The sequence below is a fragment of the Rattus norvegicus genome, chromosome 3 (genome assembly GCF_036323735.1).
Source record: "Rattus norvegicus strain BN/NHsdMcwi chromosome 3, GRCr8, whole genome shotgun sequence".
In the NCBI taxonomy this organism is placed as follows: domain Eukaryota; kingdom Metazoa; phylum Chordata; class Mammalia; order Rodentia; family Muridae; genus Rattus; species Rattus norvegicus.
In genome coordinates this window covers 38,067,734-38,092,274 of record NC_086021.1, presented here as the reverse complement: position 1 = coordinate 38,092,274, position 24,541 = coordinate 38,067,734, and the positions used below count along the sequence as shown (strand labels likewise).

General features: G+C 42.7%; 1 protein-coding gene and 1 long non-coding RNA gene across 4 annotated transcripts in view; both read left to right on the top strand.

Annotated features, from left to right (window-relative positions):
* Positions 1-12,318: 12,318 nt before the first annotated feature.
* Positions 12,319-24,541, top strand: part of Pbx3 (PBX homeobox 3) — a 193,716-nt gene continuing 181,493 nt past the window's right edge. The window contains exons 1-2 of one of the 3 annotated variants that reach the window (XM_006233975.4): positions 12,319-12,624; positions 13,448-13,521. In XM_006233975.4, the coding sequence (XP_006234037.1) occupies positions 12,425-12,624; positions 13,448-13,521 (274 nt within the window). In that variant the 5' untranslated portion in view covers positions 12,319-12,424. The remainder of the gene's footprint in view (positions 12,625-13,447; positions 13,522-24,541) is intronic. The other 2 variants (NM_001107834.1, XM_039105260.2) reach the window with 2 other exon arrangements.
* The window catches only part of LOC103691768 (uncharacterized), a 47,292-nt gene continuing 45,903 nt past the window's right edge, over positions 23,153-24,541 (top strand). The window contains exon 1 of the long non-coding RNA XR_005502094.2: positions 23,153-24,541. This exon is cut by the window's right edge and continues 32,712 nt beyond it. This is a non-coding gene — a long non-coding RNA (uncharacterized LOC103691768).

The window sequence follows — 24,541 nt, the reverse complement described above, 5'->3', positions numbered from 1 at the left end:
CCGCTTCTCCCTGTACTAAGAAATCTAAGGGTTTAAACTGTCAGTAAACAAAATATGTTTTTCTTTCTTACCTCTTTTTTTTTTTAAGTATAGAATAGAGTTTATTCAGGGAATAGGGAGGGGAGTAAAGAGGGTAGGTAGGGACAGAGAGAGGGGGAGGGAGAGGAGGAGAGGGGGAGAGGGGGAGGGATAAAGGGAAGGGGAGGGGACTAGAGTAGAGGCCAGCCATGAGCATGGAGAGAAGGGGAGAAGGGAATGGGGAGCGAGGGGACAAAGGGGGAAGAGAGCAAGAGCGCTTGCTTGCTTTCGAGATTGTAATTTAATTACATTTCTCCCTTACCTTGCCTCCTTCCAAAGGTACCCGCATACCCCCTTCTTGTACCCCTTCAAATTCATGGCCTCTTTTTTTTTAAATAAAAATTAATTGTTAATTGCACATATATGTATAAGTACATACACATGCATATAAACTCGGAAATATAACTAGTTTAGTCTGTATAATGTTACTGTATATGAAGAGAAACTGTTTTATATTTGGATCAAGTGCCCAGTCCCTGGTCCAGAGAGTTAATGCTGTGATTTTTTTCCTTGAACTAGCCATGAGTAATGACAGATAACAGAAATTCACAAACATTATACTATTTATGTTCACCACATGCTTAGCCTTTGTCCCCCTCACATGAGCCATCATTGACTTACTCACTCCGCCCTTCCCCCTTAGTGTTCTACTACAAAGTAACAAGTAGGTCGGAGCTGGTTTCAGTGGTATGCTACATGCTTAGCCACATACTTAGTGTGTGCAAAGCTCTGGATTTGATCTCTAACAACACACACACACACACACACACACACACACACACACATACACCACGACACACATATACCACACAGGCATACTACACATACACCACAAACCCACACCACACATGTACACTGTACACACTACACTACACACACCACACACCCTCACACACATAGCACACATGCATACTACACACTTACCACAAACACATACTACACATGTATACTATACACATAGCACATACATACCACACCCCCACACTACACACAGCCCCCATTTCACCACATACACTATAAAAACACATACATGCTACATACATATACCACACACACACACCATACATAGACATATACTACACACACCACACACACACACACACACACACACACACACACACACACACACACACACCAGAATAGGAAAAACACTTTTAGAAAACTATCCCAGGAGCTTGTTCGTACAAATATAAAGCCTTAAATATATACTTGAATGGGCAGTTTCCCTTATTAGCACATTGTTAATTGCAATGGTATAGTAAAAGGCCTCTGTGAGCCCATCTGAGTTGTTTCCATGTTTAAATCTGAACTGGAAATTCAAAATGGAAGAGATCATCCAAAGGTACCATGCAGTGGCTTCTAACAGAATGAAGTTTACAGCCTGCACATAAGTTCTTAGGAGATAATATCACCAAGAACTCTTTGATGGCCCCCTTATGGCTAGAAAAAATAATTTTAGAAAATTTATTTTCCCATCAGCATATTGCAGCATAATTCTTAAAGAACTTTTACTTTAAATCAGTTTTATTGTGAGCCTAGAAAAGAAACAGGACCAGGAGATGAACCTGGTGTTGACAAGAAGCTGGTGAGATAGAAAGAAATACGCCCTGGGGCTACTTGTTGTGAAGAAATGAAACTTGGGATTTATGCACCACCTTAAAAAATAATCTCTCTAGGCACACACCATTCAGCATTTATTTAAACCTTGGCTGAAGCTTTTGGGATGTTTCGAATGAAAAACTATGCTTTTGTTTTATGAGAGTGAATTTAAAAAATATTCTATTTATTCATTTATTTAACAAGTATTTTGTGGGAATCAACTAGATACTAGGTGCAGTTCAGAATATAAAGTTCGGTGTCACTAGACCTTGCCTTCAAAGAACCGTGCATATAAGACAGAGGCCTGGGAGCTACATTAGAAGGAGATCAACTCTTGTGCACTGTGGTAGGAAACACAAAATGGCAGTAACACTAAGGAGAGCCTCAGGGCAGGTTCTTGGAAGCCTAAAGATGGCATCATGATAGGACTCAGCAATTCACTCCCGGACACAGAGCCTGGAAGTGAACTGGATACATTTAGACACTCGTGTTCATAGGGTCATTCACAGTAGCCATAGCAACACAGACGTCTACTGATGGATAATAGGTGTAAAAAACTTGGTATATAAATACAATGCACAATTATTTCAGATGGCTGTAAAGTGCGGACGCACAGATGCTGTGCCATTACAATAACATGAGATCCCTACAGCCTTGCATTCGGGGTTAGGGTGTTGCCCAGCAGCAGGGCTGTCGCCTTGCACGCCCCAAGTCCTGAGTTTCAGTCTGGGTAGGTACTGCAAACTTCCAGACAATTGATTGTAAGAGTTGGCTAGGAAACACAGTGAAAAGGAAGAGTCCATGGGGCGACTACAGAAACGTGCCTGTAATCTTAGTGCTCAGGAGGTAGAGGCTGGAGGATGAGAGGTTCAAAGCCATTCGCAGAGACGTAAGGAGTTTGAGCCTAACCTGTGCTAGATAGAGACCCTGTATTCATGGTGGTCTGGAGGCAGAGGCAGCTTCGTCTATATAAGAAATTCCAGACCAACCAAGAGCTGTATAGCAAGACTCTATTTCATATAAAGAAATACAAGAACTCTGTGAACGGAAAAGAAGCTGGATTTTGAGCCACATGGCTGGCTCGAGGGAGAACCAACAGGTTGGTGAGGGAGAAATGGTAGGGAGAGAAAGAAAAAGAAAAAGAAAGGGAAAGAGATGAGAGCTGGGCATTGTGGTGCTCACTTTTAGTCCCAGTGCTTGGGAGGCAGAGACAAGATGGATCTCCGAGTAAGAGGCAAACCTGGTATATAAAGTGATGAAGTGTGGGACAGGGATGGACAGTGTTACAAAGACGAGATAAGGCAAAGGGAAAGGGAATCAAGGCAAACAGAAGAAAGGGCTAAGCAAGTGGGAGCCTCCATCCCGTCATCCCGGGTACCTGAGAGGATGAATGCTGCTTGAGTTCAAGAGTCGAAGGGTAGCCATTTGCACATAAGAAAGCAGAGAAGTGGGCTGGAGAGATAGCTCAGTGGGTGAAGAACACTGACTGCTCTTCCGGAGGTCCTGAGTTCAAATCCCAACAACAAATGATGGCTCCAAACCATCTGTAGTGAGATCCAATATGGTGTGTCTGAAGACAGCTATGTACTTATATATAATAAATAAATATTATTTAAAAAAAAGAAAGCAGGGAAGTAATACCAAAGAGCTAAGTGATGGAGCTAGGGTCTCACTAGGCTCCAGTCTGCTTTCCACCCTTTTACTTACTTTATAATGCGGGGGCGGAGCATAAGCCTGATGCATGCTAGGACATTAAGACACAGCCCAGACCTCTTTTTACCCTGCCCTGTGAGGTTATCCCTAAGTAGTTCAGCATGGCCTCGTGTTCACTAGAAACAACGGTCAGGGCTCTCACCTGTGGAATCTTCTTGTCTTAGCTCTGTGGATGTCTTGGATTGCAAGCCTGTAGCACTAGGTCTGATCAGACCCACAGATCATAACTAGAGAATTAGCGGCCATACCTTTACTTTCCGTTAGATTCTTCTTTCCTTGTCAATTAGTATGAGGATTGTGTTTGCCCACATACACTGGAAATACGTACACAACACTGGCTTAAAGAGATACAGTTTCACTCCTCCCCTGGTAAGGGAAGTGCAGAAGGCAAGCAAGTGCTGGCAACATCCCTTGGATGGGGATGTCATGTGCCACCCGAAGCCTAGGGGCTTCATTTCCTGCTTTGTTGTTTCAGGTCATGTCCACCATTCTCAGGCCATCTCATGGTCCCAGATGACTCCCTCAGTGCCAGCCTCCACTTCGGGCTGGGGAGAGGAAAGGAAAAGGAGGAAGAAGTGCTTTGGACTAAGGTAGGCTTGTATAAGCATCAGGACTCTTAGAAATCCATATGTACTTCTCAAAGGATGGAAAATGCAATCGTAGGCTTCAGCTTTGGAAAGGCAGAGACATGGAACTCTGTGGAAGTAAGAAAGCATTCTGATGCCAAGGGGAAGGGACTTGAAGGAGGCCTGGCTTTCTCTCACAGCTGTCCACCAACCTTATTTTCTGCTTACCTCTAGGGTATTCATGATAAAATTCTGAAGCCAATTGCCTGAATTACCCTTAATCCAATTAAGGGCATGGAAGCCAGCCAAAAGTTCAGGATTTCCAGGCCTTCTCCATTTCTGAACGCCGTCAACTACGAGTATGAGCATTCCCAAGTCCCTTCTCGGCTGAGTTCAGTAATTCAACGGAATGACACAGAACCTAAGAGAAGTCTATACTTACGATTAAGGCACTGTTGAAAGGATTTAAATCGGGACCAGTCAACGGGATGGGTCGAGATCAAGGCCTAAGATGGTTTTGAGTACAGAACGAGGCCCATGCTCTCTGTAGTAAGAGCTCATCCTCCTCCTCTCAGACCCACACATTTGTCACTCAGGAAATGTCACTGAGCATTGGTGTCCAGCGCTTTCATTATGACTTTGTGGTAGATTTGAATGAAAAATGCCCCCCCCCATATACTCAGGTATTTGAACACTGGTGGCTCTGTTGGGGGAGATTGTGGCACCTTTAGGAAGAATGGAGTCTTGTTGAAAGGCCATGTTCACTGGGGGGTGGACTTTGAGAAATTGTAGCCTGACCCCAATTCCTGCTGGCTCCTTCTGCTTCCTGTATACGAATGAGAAAGTGATCAGTCAGTTCTTTCTCCTGCTGCCACATCACATTTTCCCGTTACGATGGACTTTATCGCACTTGAACCATAAGCCACAATAAACACTGCTTCTTAAGTTGCTTTTGGGTTTTATCACAGCAACAGTAAGGTAATTAACCCAGCTCGTAGGGCTGATTGGTTCAATCATTGGCCTTAGGACTGAACTCAAATTTGTTCTCCTTCCCTCTGTTGGATGATGAAGCTGGCTCATGACCTAACCTTCTAACTTTATCAATGATCTTTCTGTTGGCCAGCTGCTAGCTTATGTCTTGAGCATAGAACCAGGAGTGATATAAGAGCTCACGAATAATAACATTTCCCATCACTTGGTAAACTCCAAGGGCTTTGGATGTTCAAATCGGTACAAAGAACAGAGCATCCAGGTCATACACACCTGTAACCCTAGCACCTGGCAGGTAGATGCAGAAGACTTAGGAGTTCGAGGATAGACTCTGATACACTTTGAGGCCAGCCTAGGCTACTTGAGATGCTGGTTTAAAAAAAAAACAAACCCACAATGTATCTGCCGGATGTGGTGGTACACACCTTTGATACCAGCAACTGGGAGGCAGAGGCAGGTGGATTTCTGTGAATTTAAGGCCAGCACGGGTACATAGTGCGTTTCAGTAAAGCCAGGGCCCCATAGTGATACTCCGCGCAAACCAACCAACCAACCAACGAACGAACCAACCAACCAACCAACCAACCAACCAACCAACCAACCAACCAAGAAACCTAACTGCACAATCAAACGTACAACAAAATACCCCCCAAACAAACCTGCAGGAGCACGCCGTAACAATTTTTTTTTAGATATGACTTCCTTGTGTTGTTCAGACCAGCCTTGAACTGGAGATCCTCCTGCCTCAGCCTCTGAAGTAACTGGAGTTATAGTCCATGTGTCACTATGCTCAGCTAAAAATGAAACAAAACAACCCATACAATATCCTGCTCCTAATATGTGCCTAGCATTGTGCCTATTTTCTCTCTCCTTTGCTCCTTCATTTCCTCTCCTCTGCCTTCTCTTTCTTTCCTTCCTACAGTGCCTCTACCGTCTATCTACAACTAACATTTTCTACATAGAAGCTTTCTAATACGGACTGAACTCATGTGTGCCTTCCCTGGTTTGGTGTGGACACTCTCAGCAACTCGGGTCTCCCTAGTTCTCATCCTCACATCTTGCATTTAGTTACTTTTTGTTTCTTTGTTTTATTTTGTGAGGCCAGTTCTCTCTCTAGAGCCCTGGCTGTCTCGGAACTCACTCTGTAGACGAGTTGGCCTTCAAGACACAGAAATCGACCTGCTTCTGCCTCCCCAGTGATGAGGTCTTTTCGTTTGATTTTAAAGGTTGTATTTATTTAGTTACTGTATGTTTGTGTGTGTGTGTGAGGTGCCTGCCATATTGTGTATGCCACTTGTCAGTCAGTTCACTTCCTCCATCATGTAGGTCATGGGAATTGAACTCAGGCTGTCAGGTTTGGCGAGCAAGTATGTTTACCTGCTGAGCCATCTATCTAGCCTCCGGAATCAGGCAGCCAGGATGTCCTTGGGCTCACTGAGTAGCTGAAGACGCACTTGGTCTTCCTGCTTCCATCTCTTATGCTCTGGGATTGTAGGCTTGGGTACCACACCCGGCTTCAGGGTTATTTTGGCAAACGTTTTATTGCGTTCACTTATTACTATAAGCCATTTTCAGGAAAAATAGAAATACAGGTGTCAGATATCCCATTTCTCCAGCACATTAATGTGGTACTACTCTAGCAAGATTTTGTTACTGCGACAAAACACTGTGGTGCGAAGCAACTGAGGGGAGGAAAGGGCTTATTTTGTCTTATAGGCTACAGTCTTCATTAAGAGAGGTCTGCATAGGAACTCAGTCATAATTCGAAGTAGAAACCGTGGAGGAACACTGCTTGGCTCAAGCTTAGCTGCTTTCTTACACAGCCCAGGATCGCCTGCCTAGGAATGTCACTGCCTACAGTGGGCTGGGCCCTCCTATGTAAAATATCAAGACAATCCCTCACAGACATGCCTGTAGATCAGTTTCATCCAGGCAATTCCTCAATGCAAGTTTTTTTTGCTGAGACGATTCTATGTTGTAGCAAGTTACAGTTCATGCTAACTAGAACAGATAGATGCCTTTGCTATTAGCTATTTCATAGTTTACTGTTTCTTTGCTTTAAAAAAAAATCTGATATATTTTCCTATTCCAGATTCCATCCTGGATAGGAGCTAAGATCTGGTCATCAGGTTCCCTTAGACTATTCTTGTCTGTGAGAGTTCTTATAACTCTTTGTTTCTAGTGAATTTCACAGCTTCTAGGGGGTGTTGGTCAAACATTTTGTAGGATTTCCTTCACTGGGACTTGCCCAGTGCTTCTGTCATGATCAGATGTGGTTTTGAACCTTGGAAGGGAGAAAACCCATCAGTCATGTTGATTTTTATCCTTATATGATCGTTTCTTTATCACTGGATGGCCCCTGCTGCCATCCAAGAATCAGGGTTGTGTTCACCAGTGGAGAGAAGCAGAAGGCACAAGAGAAGAGCCCTGGCTGCTCGGCTGGCTTTATTCCTACTAAGAAAACCACCTCTCCTTCCTGACAGGCTCAGAAGATAGGAATCACGACAGTGACTGAGCATATAGCCATTGGTCTGATCACGCCGCATGAGTAAGGAGGGCCAGTAGCTGACAGGCAAGCAATCGAGGTTATCAGCCCTAGTGCCGTCTATATAAAGAGGAGACGGCATTGGACTAATTACAACGCATATAAATGATGGCTCTCTTTAGCAAAATTTTTCCAGAAATTATGAATCCCAATCAATATTCTCTCTCAGTCTTCTATCTCTGTCTCACTGTGTAACACAGACTGACCTCTGGATCCTCCTGCCTCAGCCTCTTTGAAGGGTTTTAATATAGAAAGGTGGATCGATGTCCGCGGAGGCTACATGTCAGAAGCATCCAGTATATAGGCCAATTCTAGAGATTCACGCCTAAAGCAGTAGAAACAAGGGAAGAATCACACTTTGAGGGATGTTCTAGTTTACTTCTTTCTTACTGCAATAGAACACTGATCAGATCAAGTTGGGGGAGAAAGGGTTAAAGTCTATCATCAAGGGAAGTCAAGGCAGGAGCTCAAGGCAGGACACTGAATTCAAGGACTGAAGCAGAGGTGGGGGGGGAGCTCTAGGTGAGTCCTCCCACATTAATTAGCAATCAAGACAACATCCATGCCCACTGCCCACGGCCTAGTCTGATGGAGGCAGTTCTGCAGTTGAGTCTTTCTTCCTGGAGTGAAGAATATCAGTGTAGACAATAAGCACCGAGAGTTTTTTCTAAAATGACAACTTAGAAAACCTAACCTTTTTGGGAGATGGTGTGGCAGCTCGGAAGAGGACCTTAGTTCAAATATCTAGAACTCAGGTAAAACGCTAAGAATGCTTGTGAGAGCTCTGACAGCAACGGTGGCACTGTGCGTGGAGAAAGAGCTCTGGAGTTTCCTGGTCATCAGCTTAGCTCCAGGTTCTGTGAGAGGCTCTGCCTAAAAGGGACAAGGTGACGAGAGACAGTGCAGGACACACGGCCCCTACCCTGGACTTTATATGGGTATATATGGGTATGGAGATGTGAAGAAACATGATATGTATTCACCACACCTATATGCACAAAGAAAACGTAATTTTTTTCTTAGCCAGCTAAGTTCTATTTTTTTCTTTCTTAAACCAAACCAGTTACATGTTGAAGTCACGTCTTAAAATACCTTGCCCTTAATACCACTTTGTCACTGTTAATGTTATAAGAATGTCCACTTGCCAAAAGTAAATTACATTTTCCTTGACTTTTAAAGTAATCACCACTTTAGGAACAGCAAAGAGATTCAGGCACTTAGGCAGGGTCTATTCTAATAATCTGTGAAGGCATGGCGGTGACTTACATTACTAAGCAGAGATAAGGCAACCTCAGATATGAGGGTCTGTGGTGCAGCTTAGGTGGTAGATGGCTTGCTTAGCATGCAGGATGCCTGGGTTTCATCCCTAACAGAGCATAAACCATTAGCATTCTGGAGGATAGATGCAGGAAGATCAGAGTTCAAGGTCATCCTTAGGTACATAGTGAATTTAAGCCAGCACAAGGTATATGTAAGATCTTATGTTAAAAACAAACAAACAAACAAACAAACAAATCGATAGCATGGAGAGAGAGAGAGAGAGAGAGAGAGAGAGAGAGAGAGAGGGAAAAGAGGAGGAGGAGAAAGGGGAGAGAGTGACTAGAAGAAAGGGGAGAGAGTGACTAGATAGCTCAGTGGTTAAAAGTCATGGCTGTTCTTCCAAAGGACCCTAGTTTGATTCTGAGGATCTACATGTCATACTAAAACTGCCTACAATTCCAGTCCCAAGGGAACTTGACACCTTCTTCTGGCCTCCATGGATACCTGGCTCACATATGGTGTAACAGATGAACATGCAGACAAAACACCTATATACATAAAAATAAAAATATCTTTAAAAATATACTTTACCTCAACTACAGTTGCCAGTGGGCCTGTGAAGGAAATCCTGCTAAGACCCACTGGCTTTTCTCACTTATTATAGTAGTAATAACCAAATGGGAAGTCTCCTAAGCAAAAGGTTTGTCTGATCCCACTTACTACAGAAATATCAGGTTTCTGTACCTCCAAATGACCACAGATTTAGAGGTGTGTGCTGTAACCTAGCTGCAGAAGTCAGGCATTTAACAAGTTTGTTTTATTCCTAATTGCTGGCATTTGCTTAAGTGCTTCCTTAATTCTAATTTATGTTTTTATGTTCGAGTTTGTTTACATAGCCCATAGTTCCCAATTGTCTTTATTTGCTTAAGTGTTTCTTTAATTTTATTTACATTTTTATATACGTTGCTTTGCTTACATAACTCATTGTTTGGAGCAGGCTAGGAATAACCATAAATCCCCATTGCTAATTAGCCTCATCCTCATGACTGATTAGTCAAGATTATGAGCCTAGAAGGAGGGCAGGGAGGAGGCCTAATAGTGACTCACAGTATCATTGAATTTCAGAGCTGGAAGGAATCTGAAAGCTTACAGCATCTTTCAGATAAAATTCTGTAATTTTTACATCTTCAGCATTAAAGAATCACAAAAAGTTGTCTGCTTGCTCTCACTCTTTATGTAAAAAAAAAAAAAGAGCAAGGATTTGGTGACAGTTTGAAAAACAAGTTTAGAGTAGAGAAAATCCAATCAATGATGGCTGTAACTCATAATGAGTACTTGAAGAATCAGCAACTTGACACACACAAGAGCAGAGAATATTAATGAACTCAAAGGAGGCTCTTTGGACTTAAGCAGGGTAGATTGTCTGGAACTCCTTCCCCAGCAGCTGTGCAGTTGGTAAGGCTTGTAGCTTGCCTGGCCTGTGAGTTTGGCTGTTAGCGTTGCAGTGGGGAGTATTTAAAATCACACTCAACATACGAAGGAAAGAACCTGGAACTGAGTAGCCTGCTTTATTCCAAGACTCCATCTGGCATTTAAAGAACTGCTTGTCCTACATTCAACCCTGCAGAGTAACAGCCATTTTTCATCTCCTCACACCTCTATTTTTAGTTTCAGGTAAGACAGCTTATTGAGTCTGAGGAAGGAACATTTAGAGGTAAGAGCCACCAGTTAAAGACTTAACCTAGGATGATCTCCATGGATTTAAAATGAGATCATGTTGAATCTTCAGCCTGAGAGATGAGGTCGAGATCAACTTCAAGACTCTACCGGAGGTGTAGGTGCAGATTCCAACACCGTTTTAGCCTTTAGACTCTAGTGGGCAGAAATATAATGGATGAAGAGTTGTTACAGCTATGTAAATCTGTAGCTGAAGTTGACTACTGTCGAAGGGGTAAGTTGACAAGCGAAATCCAGTCCATTTCTAAACAAACTTGTCTGTGAGACTATTGTCTCGCTCTCCAAAGGTTCCGCACATCTGCCAGAGTAGTCCCCGGATCTCCAGGACTTGTCGAGTGTGCAAAGTGCAGTTAGCTTAGAAATTAGTCCTGGACTTCACTCTCTCCAGCCGACGTGTTTCTCTGTGACCTTTCCATCTGCTATCTTTTCAGAGAAGGGCTCCGTCCATGCGAAACCACGGGCTCACTCTAACTGGTCACTCCTCGAGGGACAGCGTAGGGCCCTAGTGCCAGCGCTAACTCCTAGCCCTGACTTCGGGTTACCATAGCGACCGTGGGATGGGCAAGGCTTTTAGACCCTCTTTCCCGGTCTCAGCCCAGGACTTTCGAACGCTCCAATTGGGACAACCCTTTCTTGGCTCTGTCCCGCCTCATTCGGCGCTGAGCGTAATGCGATTGGCCCTGGACTTGCGGCCTTGTGCCCAGAGGGTACCACCTCTTGACAGGAAGAGTGGGAAAGTAGACCAGGCACTGTCCGAGGCGTGAAGCTCATCTCATGCAACGGGGGACCACGCCGTTGGCTACGGGGAGACTTTATCCGGTCCTATACAACACCCCCTAAGTCCCCAACTGCTAACAATAGGAAACGTGCAGGGGCCGGGGGCAACACTTTGCTGGCTGGGCTGTCCATCTGTGGAGCGCGGGCGCCGGTAGCCATAAGGCTCCCGGGCGGGCTCTCAGGCGCCCCACAGTAGAGGCCAGAGGGGACGGGCCGAGTTCTGGGGGACGGGGCCAGTGGCGGCGGCGGGAGGCGCAAAGCCCAATGAGAGAAGACTCCGCCCCAGGAGGCGGGGCATCCGGGGCGCTCCCCCGCCCTTCAGATCTCCCCGCCCCTCCCCCCGCGGGCGCCGGGGCCGCAGTGAGTGAGTGGCACTGGCAGCCTGTCAATCCCTCAGCCGAGCGGCCTTCGAGCCCGGTCCACGGCGGCTGCTGACTGGGTGCGCGGCACCGGAGGTGGCGGCGGCGAGTTCTCCCGCCTCATCAATCTGCTGTCCGCCCGGCGTGCGGCCCGCCGGGGCCCTCCACCGGGCTCCGTGTCCCTGCCGCGCCGGCCCGCCCGCTCCCAAACTTTCCTCCTCCGCCCCTCTCTCTCCCCGCGGCCCGCCCGTCGGCCTCCATCTCCTCCTCCTCCTCCTCTGCCGCCGCCCGCCGCCGCCGCCGCTCCCTCCCCCGGGGCCGCCGGTGCTCGGATCCCGCCCGGTTGAGGCGGCGGCGGCGGCGGCGGCGGCAGGCGGCTGAGGGAGGGGACCGTTCTGGCTGGCGCGGGCGGCGGCGGTCGCGGCGTCCCGGCAACTCGGCTGGCGCTGAGGACCAAGTTGTGCGGGGCCGCCCGGCGCGGCGCGGGGCGCTGAGGAGGCAGCGCGGCGGCCGCGTGAGGGCAGCGGGCACCACCGCCAGCGCCTCCGCCGGCGAGAGCTCCGCTTCCGCCCGCCGCTGTCCTCAGTCTCCGCCGCGGCGGAAGCCGGAGCCGGACGCCGGTCCGCGTCCCCTCAGTCGCGGGCCGCGCCGGGCCAGGCCGCCCCCTCCCGCGCGGGCGGGGAGCGCGCGGCCGCCTCCCCCTCCCCCTCCCCCTCTTTCTTCTCCTCCCTCGCCGCCGCCGCCGCCGCCTCAGCCTTCGCCTCCGCCGCCGCCGCCCGCTCCCGCCCGCGCGCGGCGGGATGGACGATCAATCCAGGATGCTGCAGACTCTGGCCGGGGTGAACCTGGCCGGCCACTCGGTCCAAGGGGGTATGGCTCTGCCGCCTCCCCCTCACGGCCACGAAGGGGCGGACGGCGACGGCAGGAAGCAGGACATCGGCGACATCCTCCACCAGATCATGACCATCACCGACCAGAGCTTGGACGAGGCGCAAGCAAAGTTGGTGTCGTCTCATTAAGCATCTTTTGTGTGTGTACGGGAGCCGGGCTCGGGTCCCGGGTGGTTCCCGGGACCGGGGCCTCAGTCTCGGGCGGGAACTTTCTCCGCCCGCCGGGCACTTGCCGAGTCCTCCATCGCGCGGGCAAAGTTGCTCGCCGGGTTCGGGACAAACTCGATCAGTGCTTCGTCCGTGCCCCGCTGCCCGGCCCCCTCCCCGGATTTAAACATCCCGCCCGGGCCCCGGTGCGCTCCGCGTCCCTGCCGGGTCCCGGACCGCACCGCCGGGAAGTGCAACTTTCTCCGCCCGCCCAGACTCCGGGCATCCACTCCCCTCGGCCCAGTCCGGGGTGACCGGCTGCTTTCCCCCACGTCCCTGTGCGGGAGCGCCAAGTTCTCTAGGAGGGAGGGCCGCTTGGCAAACTTTGCGGAGCTGTCACCCGCTGATTATCAGCCGCCGGCCGGCCGCTGCGCCCGCTGCTCCTGTGGAGCTTGGGCGTTGGGGTCCCCTCCGCGTCGGTCTGGTCCCTTGGGTCACCGCCGCGCTCCCCGGAGCGGAGCCTTATGAGCGGGTCACTCCTGCGTCTGCCGAGGCTTCTGTCGGCCCAGCAGATGGGTCACGCTGCTATCGGGCTGAAGCTCTCGCCGCTAGAGCTTGCAGCCAGTTGCGAACTAGTCAACTTGAGTTTTGTTGACTTCCCGTGGTTCAAAAGAGCTTTCCCAAATAGGGGGCCGGTTTTAAATCTTGGGTCTAACTTAAAGGAAGGCGCCATATTATTCCAATAGGTGATGCTAATACCTTTGTGTTTTGCTGTTTGTTTTTTAGGAAACATGCTCTGAACTGTCACAGAATGAAACCGGCGCTCTTCAGCGTCTTGTGTGAGATCAAAGAGAAAACAGGTAAGACTCTGCTGCCCACAGTGGGCTCGGAGACCCCCGAGGTGGGGTCAGATCTACTCCTTCGACTCTCCAGTTGAGAGCTGCTGCTTTTGGGCACCGCCATCTTTGATCATTCTTTGCTTCCCACCTCCTGATCTTGAGAAAAAACTGCAATAAATCTGGAGTCTATTTCTCAATTCTGCTTTGGTACAAAATGAAGTGTATATGAGAATGGAGCTGGGTCGCAGTTCCCTAGGAAGTAGTCCCTGGCTTCAGACGGGGAGGGGGCTCTAGCTAGCCGCCCTCTCCTATCTCTTTTTGCCTTGTGTAGCAGTTTTTAAACGGAGCAGTGGGAGACTGGATGCCAGGGACCAGTTCCCCTGGAGAGGCATCACCAGAACTTTGTTTTACTGAGACAGTTTTGAGCTTCGGTTCTACTGAAGGCACAACCGAACACGCCTCAGTAGCACCTTGGACTTAGTGCTTTAGATGGGAAGATTTTTAGGAATCCAGGAAGGAAGATCATGTGCTTAGGCATGTGCAATGTATCACGCCTATTAGTACTTATATTACAGTCTGTCTTACAACTGCTACACTTGTAAAACTGAGCTTCAGTGTGTGGAGAAAGATGTCCACAGATGCTGACGAAACCTTCTGAAGTTCAGGGCAGGAGCAGCATAGGTTTTGCAGAAGTGCTAGAATGAAAATTGCTGATACATATTAGGGAAATTTTTTTGACAGTTCCTTATAGTTTAACTTTCTTGTCAGACTTTTTTTATTTAAGGTAAATTTACTCTTGACTTAAGGGTAAAGCTAAAGTATATTCATGTATATGTGTATTTATACACATATATATCTCACATGTTTTAGTTTGTTTAGTTATCTTTCCTGTATGTGGTAAAAACAAAGCTCCATTGATCAAGCTTTACCACTGATCGATTGATTTATTTGTTGTATGTGTTGGGTTGTATTGCTTTTTATAGTTGCCTTTTGTAAATTGAGGCAAAGAAGAAAAAAAAAATCAAGCTCAGTGTATTGCATTTTCCAGCTAATGCTGTTTTAATGTTTCAAGGTTTGGCTGTCTTTGAATTGATTTTACAAATAATAATAATTGCCTAGGACTGTTAGGCAGGAAGTCAAGTCATACTCTTTTTATAAAAAACAGGTACTATCTATAGTCCTAAAAGTAAGTCAGAGGAGATGGTGGTTTATTAGCCTCTCTTGATGTATATATGCTAAACCATAATTGCTAGTAAATATTGAGAGCTGAAAGAAGTAACTTTATTTGCTTCTCATTCGTAAGCCATGATTTTTTTTTTTAATGATAGGTTTTTGTTTTTCTTTCTTTTCTTCTCTTTGGCGACACACTTTACATTCTGAATACCAAAGTCATTTTAAATTACTGACTTGTTACATGTTGATTTTTAGAAACCTTGAGTACCTTATGATTTAAGATGGCAGATGATTTTACTCTAAGTATAAAGACACCCGGCATTGAATCTTGAAGGCTTTTAATCTGGGTGAATGAAAGTATATAACTCTTAGAACATTTATGTTGCTTAATTTCCAAGGGTTTCCTTCCTATCAGGGCTGTACTCCAGTTTGTGCTGACAGCTAAGCACTGGAGTATTGACTGTGCTGTGAATATTAAGATTGATTCAATTTTATATGGCACTATATTGCTAAAGAGAGGGGATTGATGCGCTTCTCTAGCAAGAACACCCTTCTTACGCTTTGTATTTATTTATTTTTTATTCCTTTAAAGTTTTGGCCTAACAACACAGAACTACACAGCATTTCATGTTTGAATACTTATCAGCAGGAGAAATTCAATTAAGAAGTGTTAGTCTTCTAGTTGCCTATTTGCACAGGACTTAGTTACACCACTCTGAAAGGAAAGAGTAGTCAACGACATGTCAAAGGTGAGTTAGGAAAAGAAACAAGTCTTTTCAGAGTCTGGGATTATGGTCAGAGAGAGCTTTGGTAGGGCTATTGCTGTTTAACAACCAGGAGAGAGCAGACAAAAGAAATTTCTGTGTTTTAAAAATCGTTTCTTGGGCTTTCAGTGATAACTTGTAAATTAGATCCTCTTTTTGTGCGTTGACCTGCGACCCAACTTTGCAGGTTATCTCTTTTATAAAAAGCCAGCAGCCAACAGTGAAGGCGGCTGTCTGGGCAGAGGCATCCTCTTGCCTGCCTCTCTGAGCTCGAGAGGGATGGGATTTAAGTACTGAGTGATTGATGGGGTGAAGCTCTCTCTCTCTTCTCCTTTCTCTCTTACTACCATAGCTCTGCCTCATGCTCTAAACGCAATCTTAGAAGGAGACAGGATAGCTAGACTCAGCCCTCAATTTGAAATAAAACAGCTGTGTAGACATTAGTGTTACCAAAGCAGAGAAAGCCGGGCAGCACATTCCTGGCCTATCCCTCATCTGCTTCTGTAGTCCAGCTTTAGAGACATTATGAACTTAGAAAATAAGTGTTAGGGAATATGTGTACGCTACTTAGCACTTTCTCTTTAAATCACTTTATTAATCTATTATCATAGTATGTAAGGATTAATTACCTACAGAAAGTTCATCTAGTCATTTGTGAATATAAATCAGGAAGGAGTATTATGTGATGACTCTATTCTGCATAATGAAGGGGAGGGGGCTGACAAGTTGAGAACTGGAGGGTGGCTGGGTGGGAACTACCACTTCAGTGGATTGTGTGATTTTGGGTTTGCTTTTCTTTTAAAATAGACAAAATCATTAAAAAAAAATCATGTATGTGTAGAACTGCTAGTAGATTTTGAGGTTTCTGATCAGGCGGTTAATACTGCCAGTTTTGATGCACACAAGAGACTTAGTTTGGAAAACATCTTATTTCTCCCTTACCAAATATGAAAAGGCATTCTTTCCCCTTTTTGACCGATAAATGGACAATCTGCCACAATTATATTATATTCTTGTTCAGAAGTAAGGAAACCATACTTTTACTATAAGATGATTGCTTTTTTTTTTTTTAAAAAAAGTATTCCATTATAAAATTTATTGTACAATTATTTTGGGGTGGAAAGATTTTTCATTGTGGGGTTGTGACATTTACACATTTTAGAGGCAACTAGAGTTACAGGCTTTAAAATGGAGATATGTGTCTGTTTTAAACTAGGTAAGGGAGATAGTAAGTTGATGGGCTAGGGTTTTCTCTAGGATGATGGTACAGTCAATGTTACCACCTTTTGCTTATTAAGTGTCTCTGATGAAGTGAGGCTTCCTTGCTTCTGTGGGTATACTCACTGAACTATCTGTGACCACTTTAATCTTGACTGTGAAGTGTTTCCTTCATGAAACCATGTATCTTTAAAATCTGGCTTTTTAAACAGACCCTTAATTATGGGAATTCAAATGAAGGAAACATTTTTTCAAGGAGAATATTTTTTTTTTTTTTTTTACTATTTTTTTTTTTTTTTTGGTTCTTTTTTTCAGAGCTGGGGACCGAACCCAGGGCCTTGCGCTTCCTAGGCAAGCGCTCTACCACTGAGCTAAATCCCCAACCCCTAAGGAGAATATTTTTAATGTATACTAATATAGCAATTTATTCTGTGACCTGAATACTGATATTGTGAAAAAATAGTGTATGTTAAAAAAAATCAACATAACCTTTTCCTTTTACAATGTTAGGTTAAAATACACATTGTTGATAGCTGCCAACCAAATTCTGATTTATTGCCACCACAAACCCTAACTAGTGTTCATTTACTAGTACTGTCTAATGGCAGCCTGATGGTTTGCCAGATTTGTAGGCTTTGTGAGGCTTATAAGCAGGACTGACTTGGGAAGATCATAAAACTTAATGAACTTCTCTACTGCAGGAGGTGTCCGCAGGGGAAGAGAAAGGCCTGCTTGGCTGGTTGGGCTGGTTGAAGGATTTTTTATCTTTCAAGAAAAGAAAATGACGATTATAAATGCTGAAGTTTTAAAAGAATCCATCTTGAGAAAGTCATAAGGATTTTAGATATCAGAACTAGGGAAGAATGTAGTTTATAAATGAGTTTTTACACCCACTTAGTATATAAAATGTTTAAACCTTTTATCTTTATTGCTAAAAGTGTGAGTAGTTTTCTGAAGGACAGGGTAGCACTCTTCTCTTAGTTAACCCTTCCATTTAATTCGCACCCCACATTTTTTAGTGTTTCATTTGCGTCTTTTTCATTCTGGCCTTTTTTTTTTCAAGACTTCTATGTAAAATTTTGCTACCCTTTTTATTGTTACAGTGCTGTGTTATTCTTTTAATTTTCAATGTATAGAAATTAGATCAGTCATCAAGTAAACATTTAGCAAAGAAATATGAAAATTGTTGTCTCTAAGTCTAAATGGTTCTGAATTTACTACATATTTTAAATTAATCTTGTATTATATCCAATATAGTTATTATTTGCTCCAAAGTTTTGAAAGAAAATGCATTATACATATATGTATAATGTTTCTGTTTTGATGAGGGAATTTTACAGTTTTTACGTTTTTTATTATAGACAACAGCAACAACACCACATTCCCACATATATACATACTTATATACAATATGTATACATATAGCAACAACAATAAATATACATATATAGAAAGAAGAGAATTCTGAACATTGTTTACCTTTGATAATGGTAACAATTGGCCAATCTTATTTTCTCTATTACTCTTGTTCTCTCAGAATTTTTGTGATCTGAATAGTAATGGGTCTTTAATAGTTCAAATTTTATATTAATTTTGGGAAAATATTATGGTCTGTTTACATTGACTACTAAACGGTTAAACAAGAAAAATACAAAGTTGGTGTGTGTTAGGAAAATTATATTCCTTTACCAATGTATTTTTTAAAAAGCCATTTAAGAATATTTTGTCAATTTTTTTTAGATTTGTGTTGCTTACTAGAGATTTTGTAGGTTTTGAAGGATGTAAAAGACTGACATTTGTCTGATTTTTTTTTCTTCCTCTTTGATTCTTAAACAATAACACACTCAATGTGTTGGTAGAAAACCTGGAAAACTGGTCACTCCCAAGCTGCTTTAAAGCTGTCTGCCTGAGGTGTCATGCAGATATACCTTTAAAGTGGGAGGAGCTTTTCTAGCCTGTTTTTCTCTTTTCAATAAAAATATATTCAATAGAAAATATGTTTTAATACAAATATTGAAGCCACTGTCAATACTAACTTGCTCTGTGTTGGTAATTCTTTTGCACCTCAGTTTTAGTGAGGTTCATTACAGGTTTGCATGGTTTTGATATTTTGTTTGGGGACTTGACTATGTCCTTTTTATTAATTTATGTAACTTTATTCCAAACCATAAGCATATTAATTCACTGGTAATAGAGGCGCTGACTTGCTTCTCAACACAAAAATCCACCCACTTTTATAATATAAAACTATATTTTTCGTACTGATGACTTTCCTTTAATTTTACTTGTAGTGTTTAGATTTTAGTTCATAAATTTTATAGCCAAGATTTTAGTTAACATCTTATTTAGTTACATTTTATTTGTATTTTGGTACTATATAGGGGCACACTATAGGATGGCATTATATTTTATGAAGTCGGTGTCTAGAAAAATTGGAACTGAATTTTCTGAACCACTTAAGTCATCATTTGTTTATGTGGAGACCATACAATATTTATTCAAAATAAATTCTGGACACATTAGTACTAACATATCGAGTTAAATAGGATTTAGACGGGTTCTCCCATATGGATTCAAGTATTAGTGAAGAATCTTTAGATACTTTTTATCTCAATCTCGACACTAGGAGAATAATGTTTTATTTGTTTTCTCAGCAGGCTTGTGCTTTAGCCATTTATCAGTGTGATCAGCATGAGTGAAGTAGTAGCTGACAGAGCTCCTCAGCTCCCTCCCATGCTGACCTTTCCCAGTACTTGCTCTGCCTTCATAGGCCCTTCCCGCCAGGAAGTGTGGAGAGACACTCATTTACATCATAGTGTACAGGGTGGCATAAATCAGTGACGTTTTTCAGGTCTGTTTATCACATTTTCTTTTGTTTACAAAGTTATAGAAGTTAATTAAACAAACTGTTATCACAGCTAGTTGATAGTGCTATATTTAGCAAATAAATTAAAAAGTAATGCTTGGGTGAGCCATTGGGGGAAATATGCCATCTTTTATGCCTTTGGACATAGGACATATTAGAAAACAAATTTCAGTCTTAAAGTCTTGATTTTAACAATGCTCTTTCTAAGCAGCCTTACAGAATCCCTTATATCCTTGACATAGATGTGACCTAAACATATAATAGCTTCTATTTTTAGTGCAAAGTGTAGCTGGCTTGCACACTGAATTTGAATAAAGTATGTAATCTAGCAAAGAAATCGATTCTAGAATGTGTTAAATTGACTAAGCAGGACAGTTTTTTGACTTATGCTAATTATGGATAAATATACTTATTTAGAGTTTTATATCTGTTTACTTTCAGCTTAAGTATTTTAAAAGTGCTAAGCTGTTTCGAGTACTAACCCTTTTTATGTGGTCATAGTAATGAGTTTTTGGCCTATAGTGTAATCCTTTTAATGCTGATGATTTCTCCTGATGTTTAAACCATTATTTAGGAGATGCCAACATATGTTAGTACAAAATGATTTTGTTTTGTTTTGTTTTATGTGCTACATCAGTTTTCAAAGCATATTTCTTAGGCATCAGCTCCAGCAGGTGGCTTTTTACATTAAAAAATTCATAAATTTTAAAATCACATAAAATTTTATTTCAAATTCAAATTAACTGATTGAGAATGTCAACATTTCCACTGTCTCTGTATTAACATTTATAATAGAACAAATGGTCGCATATAGGAATTATCTGCAACATAATCTAAATTAAGATTCTAAACAGGCATTACAGATGCTGGTAACTTTGGCAATTATCATTTTGTTTGGTGAACAGTAGTAAAACAGTGTGCGGTAAAAGTGTTTAGAGAGAGAGGATAAATAAATTGAACAGTTTTGCAATGCAAAGTGGTTTGTGGTGTTTTTGAGGATTTCTTGGCTCTCTCTTAACTGCTATTGTGAGCCTGGAGCAGATTTCCCCATTGCTAATGCCCTAGAAGTATTAATTCACTTTGATATGCTAATTAGAGGGCATTATGCAAGAAATGAGATTAAGTGGCAGCATGAAGCCATTTGCCTGTCAGTGAATTGAGAGCTTTAGCATCGGGAGGAGCTTGTTTTTTTTTTTTTCCTTCCTTGTATGTGTTTTGTTTTTTCTTTCTTCTTTTTTTAATTCTCCCCCCACCCCTAGTTTCTCTTGGTTTTGCATATAAATAAAATTGATTGAAAGCTTTAAAGAAGGGTCTGGAACATTGAACTCCTCCCCCCCCCCATGATTACTTAAATGTTACATGAAATTTTCATTTTATATTCTGTGTGAAATTAAGAATTTGGTCATTTACTTCCTTCTTCCTGAAATGACTTTAGAAACACGGCTAGTGAGTGGCTATCAGCTCTCCATACATGTAAACATTGTTTACCAAAGTCAACACTAAACTGAATTTTACAAGAATGTTTACTTGGGAGGGAAAAAAGAAGTTGTTGAATTGGGCCTCATAAAACTATATTAAAATGGGCATTAAGATTCTTGACTTGAGTTCATGAAAGTTGAACCAATAATTAGTGGTTAAACTTTGCCCTTTACACAACCTGTGGAATTTATATAATATCGTATATTGACATGTAAGATTCCCGTATTTGATTTTCATGTTGAAAATGAAATTTCTTACTTCATTCTTGTTTCACTGACTTGTGGTTAATGTAAGGCATTTGAATTTAGCTCCTTAAAGCTTTGTGATTTTCTGTTATTTTGTGAGGAAATGGATGCTTGACTAAAGGGACTGGAGAAGTGGAAGACAGAATTTCTCTGGGTGTAAGAAAAAGTTACTCAAACTTAGAGCTTCTACTTGTATAAAGTATTGAAAGAGGTGCAAACTGTTAACTGCACGGCTCTGGGTTTAGTAGGTAGAGTGTTTGAGAGAGGGATTTGTACTGGCACCGGGTTCTGGTGTCTGAACTCCATCATGTCTAGACCCAGTAAGCCATGCCATCCCACAGCCATATGGATTATGTCCCCACAGCTACCACGCATGTACACTCTGGAGGCTTGCATCTCCTTAGGCATGGCTGGGCATGGCTGGGCGTGGCTGGGCGTGGCTGGGCATGGGATGGGAGTTAGGAACGTACACATAGAGGTGAGACCCTCTCTGGGACAGAGTCCTTGTTACATTTCTGGGGGGTGGGGGGACTTAGTAGGTAACATATTAGCTATTTTTTTTTGTTTGTTACTTCAGATTTTTGTCTCTTTCCAGACTCCTCAATAGTCCCTTGATTACTTAGAAAACTTCCTTTTAAAGATAATGAAGTTATTTTTTGCTTAAAACAGTGAGAAAAAGAGCTTTGAAATTACATATTATTATTATTATTATTTAAACAAAAGATTTCTACAAGCTTTTGGGTAGCCACAGCATGCAAATAAAGCTTTATGGAGGACTTATAGCAACATGGGATTTGATGGAAAAAGTCAGTCGCTTCATTAAGAAAAAGTTGAAATGGTGTCTTGATATGCACATCTCACCTTTGCTATGCAGGTACCCTCAAATGAGGAGGAAGTGGCTTTGACAGTCTTATAACTTTGTTTTTCTTGCTTTCCTCACCTCTCCCTTAAAAAAAAAAAAAAAAAAAAAAGAAACTACCCATGAAGGTAGTTGGAATTCATAGTCAGATATATCATTTTCAACTTGGAATAGGAACTAGAGCAGGAAATTGATTTTATATTTATTATGAAAGCAAGAACTCTGCCACCAACTGACAGCAGTCCATGTTTTAGTTTTGTGATAATTGTTCACAGACATTACTCTGCAGTTGGTCCAGGGTATTTATAATATTGATTGGGAGCGTTGGGCCATTAAAAGATATGTGTATAATGAACATCTTTAATTAAATCAGGAAAAATTGAAATATTTTGTTTTTCCTTTCCACCAGATCTGGGGTGTAGGATTAACTGTCAGTACTGCTCAGAACAAGTTGCAGTAGATGGTACTTTGATTTCTCTGGCATCATGGATGTATTTATTACCATTTTTGAACAAATTATGCTAACATGAAAAGTTGTGTTTGAAATGATTGTGTGCTAGATAAGGCGATACATTACAGGAATGGTTGGGTTTATGGAGCTTTATGTAGAGGTTTCCTCAGAAATTATAGCACAGGGCTGTCACTATAAAACCTAGTGATACAGTTGGTAATAACATACAGGGAAGATATTTTTAGGGTTTTCACTTGTTATTCAAATAAGTGAAAACCCTCCAGTTTTTCTTATCATATTTCTTTGTTAGAATCAGTATTAAAAAAAAAAAAGGAAGGGAATTCTCTTAACTGTGGGTAGGCGTGGGTGTCTGACTTGTCTGAGTGTGCTTTTGGTTAGCACTTGTTAGAGCAGTGGCATTCTGCTAAGGATGGCCTCAGGAGCTCATTGGCATCTCGTTCATGACCTTTGATGAAGGATGGGTACCAAACGCCTGAAAATGAAATGATGGCCTGCGAATATAAATTATATTTTATCAATGTATTGCATGAACTGATTTTGATTTACCTAAATGTGTGGCTTTTTTTCCCCCTCAAGGTGCTGGGGATACCTCCCAGGGGCTCCTATGTGCTAAGCTGCTGCCTAGCCCCTGAGCTGTGTTCTCATCCACAGTTTGTTTCTGTGAAGACAGGAGTTAGTGTGATCACGCCAGTCGTGTTAAAGCTTTGACAGGAAACCAACTTCTTTTCCTTGGATGATTTGCATATGGCCGTTTCTTTTTTCTTTTCTTTTCTTTTTTTTAATGACTGACTATTGTGTCAGTGTTAAGTTTCTAGCATTTTGCAGAATATTGGCTTGATATTTAATCATGTTTCTTCCCCTGGAATCCAATCAATCAGCAAGTGCTTTGTTTTTCTCTGAAAATGAAGAATTTAAGGTATTACTCAGTGAGTGAATTATTTTAGAAATAAAAACATTTTTTCCCTTCAAATATAAGAAAGTAACTGTTAACTACTGTAATTTGGAAAAGGGTTGAGTTGATTCTATGACGTTTTCCTTTTCCATTGTAAATATTAGACTGATGGCTGAACTGTGGTTGTTTTGAATCTCTTCATCTTTAGTTAGAATTGCTAAAAGGAAACTAAAGGCTCACTCCTCCATGGTTCTGTTCATCTCATGTAAGGAACAGTGTGGCTGCCTCACTTGCATTCATTGACTACTCATGCACATACCAGGACACGTGCTGGCTGACTTATATACGCTTTCTTTAATAGGACAATTTATACCCTGAAAGTTTTAAAGTAGTATCTTTATGGGGAAGATTCTACAGTGCACATGTCATTTCTTTTTAAATCTCAAACCATTACTAAACAGGTACCTTAGCTCACAGAGGAGGAAGGTTAAACACGTTGGTCCTTACTGGCCCCATAGTGAGAGGCAGCCCAGGCTTCTTCTGCCTGGAGTGCTGTGGAGCCTTCCCACTTGGGGAGAGAGAGTCGTGGAAAAATGAGTGTTCCGATGGCAAAACCTGAGCTTAAAAAATATGGTAAGGACTAAAGTGACACTGAGTGGCAGCAGAGCTTTGGTCAGCTCCAGTGTAAATATTTGTAGACAACCATGTTTTACAGACTTCAGACGAATGGCAAAAATCTGCCCTAAATGCCTCAGTAAATACATGCTGGAGAACAGAAGCCTATTCACTGGAGAAACAATTGACTTTCGCTTCTCTGTTGTCAAAGTGGCCCCTGGTGATAGTGCTGCACTGGCTAGATAGAGCGAGCAGAATGGCTTCCTCCTGGCTGGTGGGCTGGCAGCTTCACTGGCACTGCCAAATGTACTTCCTATTTGTTGTGCAAGGGAATTGGAACAGCGAGGCATTTATCATATCATCCCCTACTCCTCAATGCGAGCAAAAAAGGAGAAGTTGTCAATGAAAGAAAAAGAACTGTAATCGCACATTTACATATGCTTCTAATTGTTGATTTG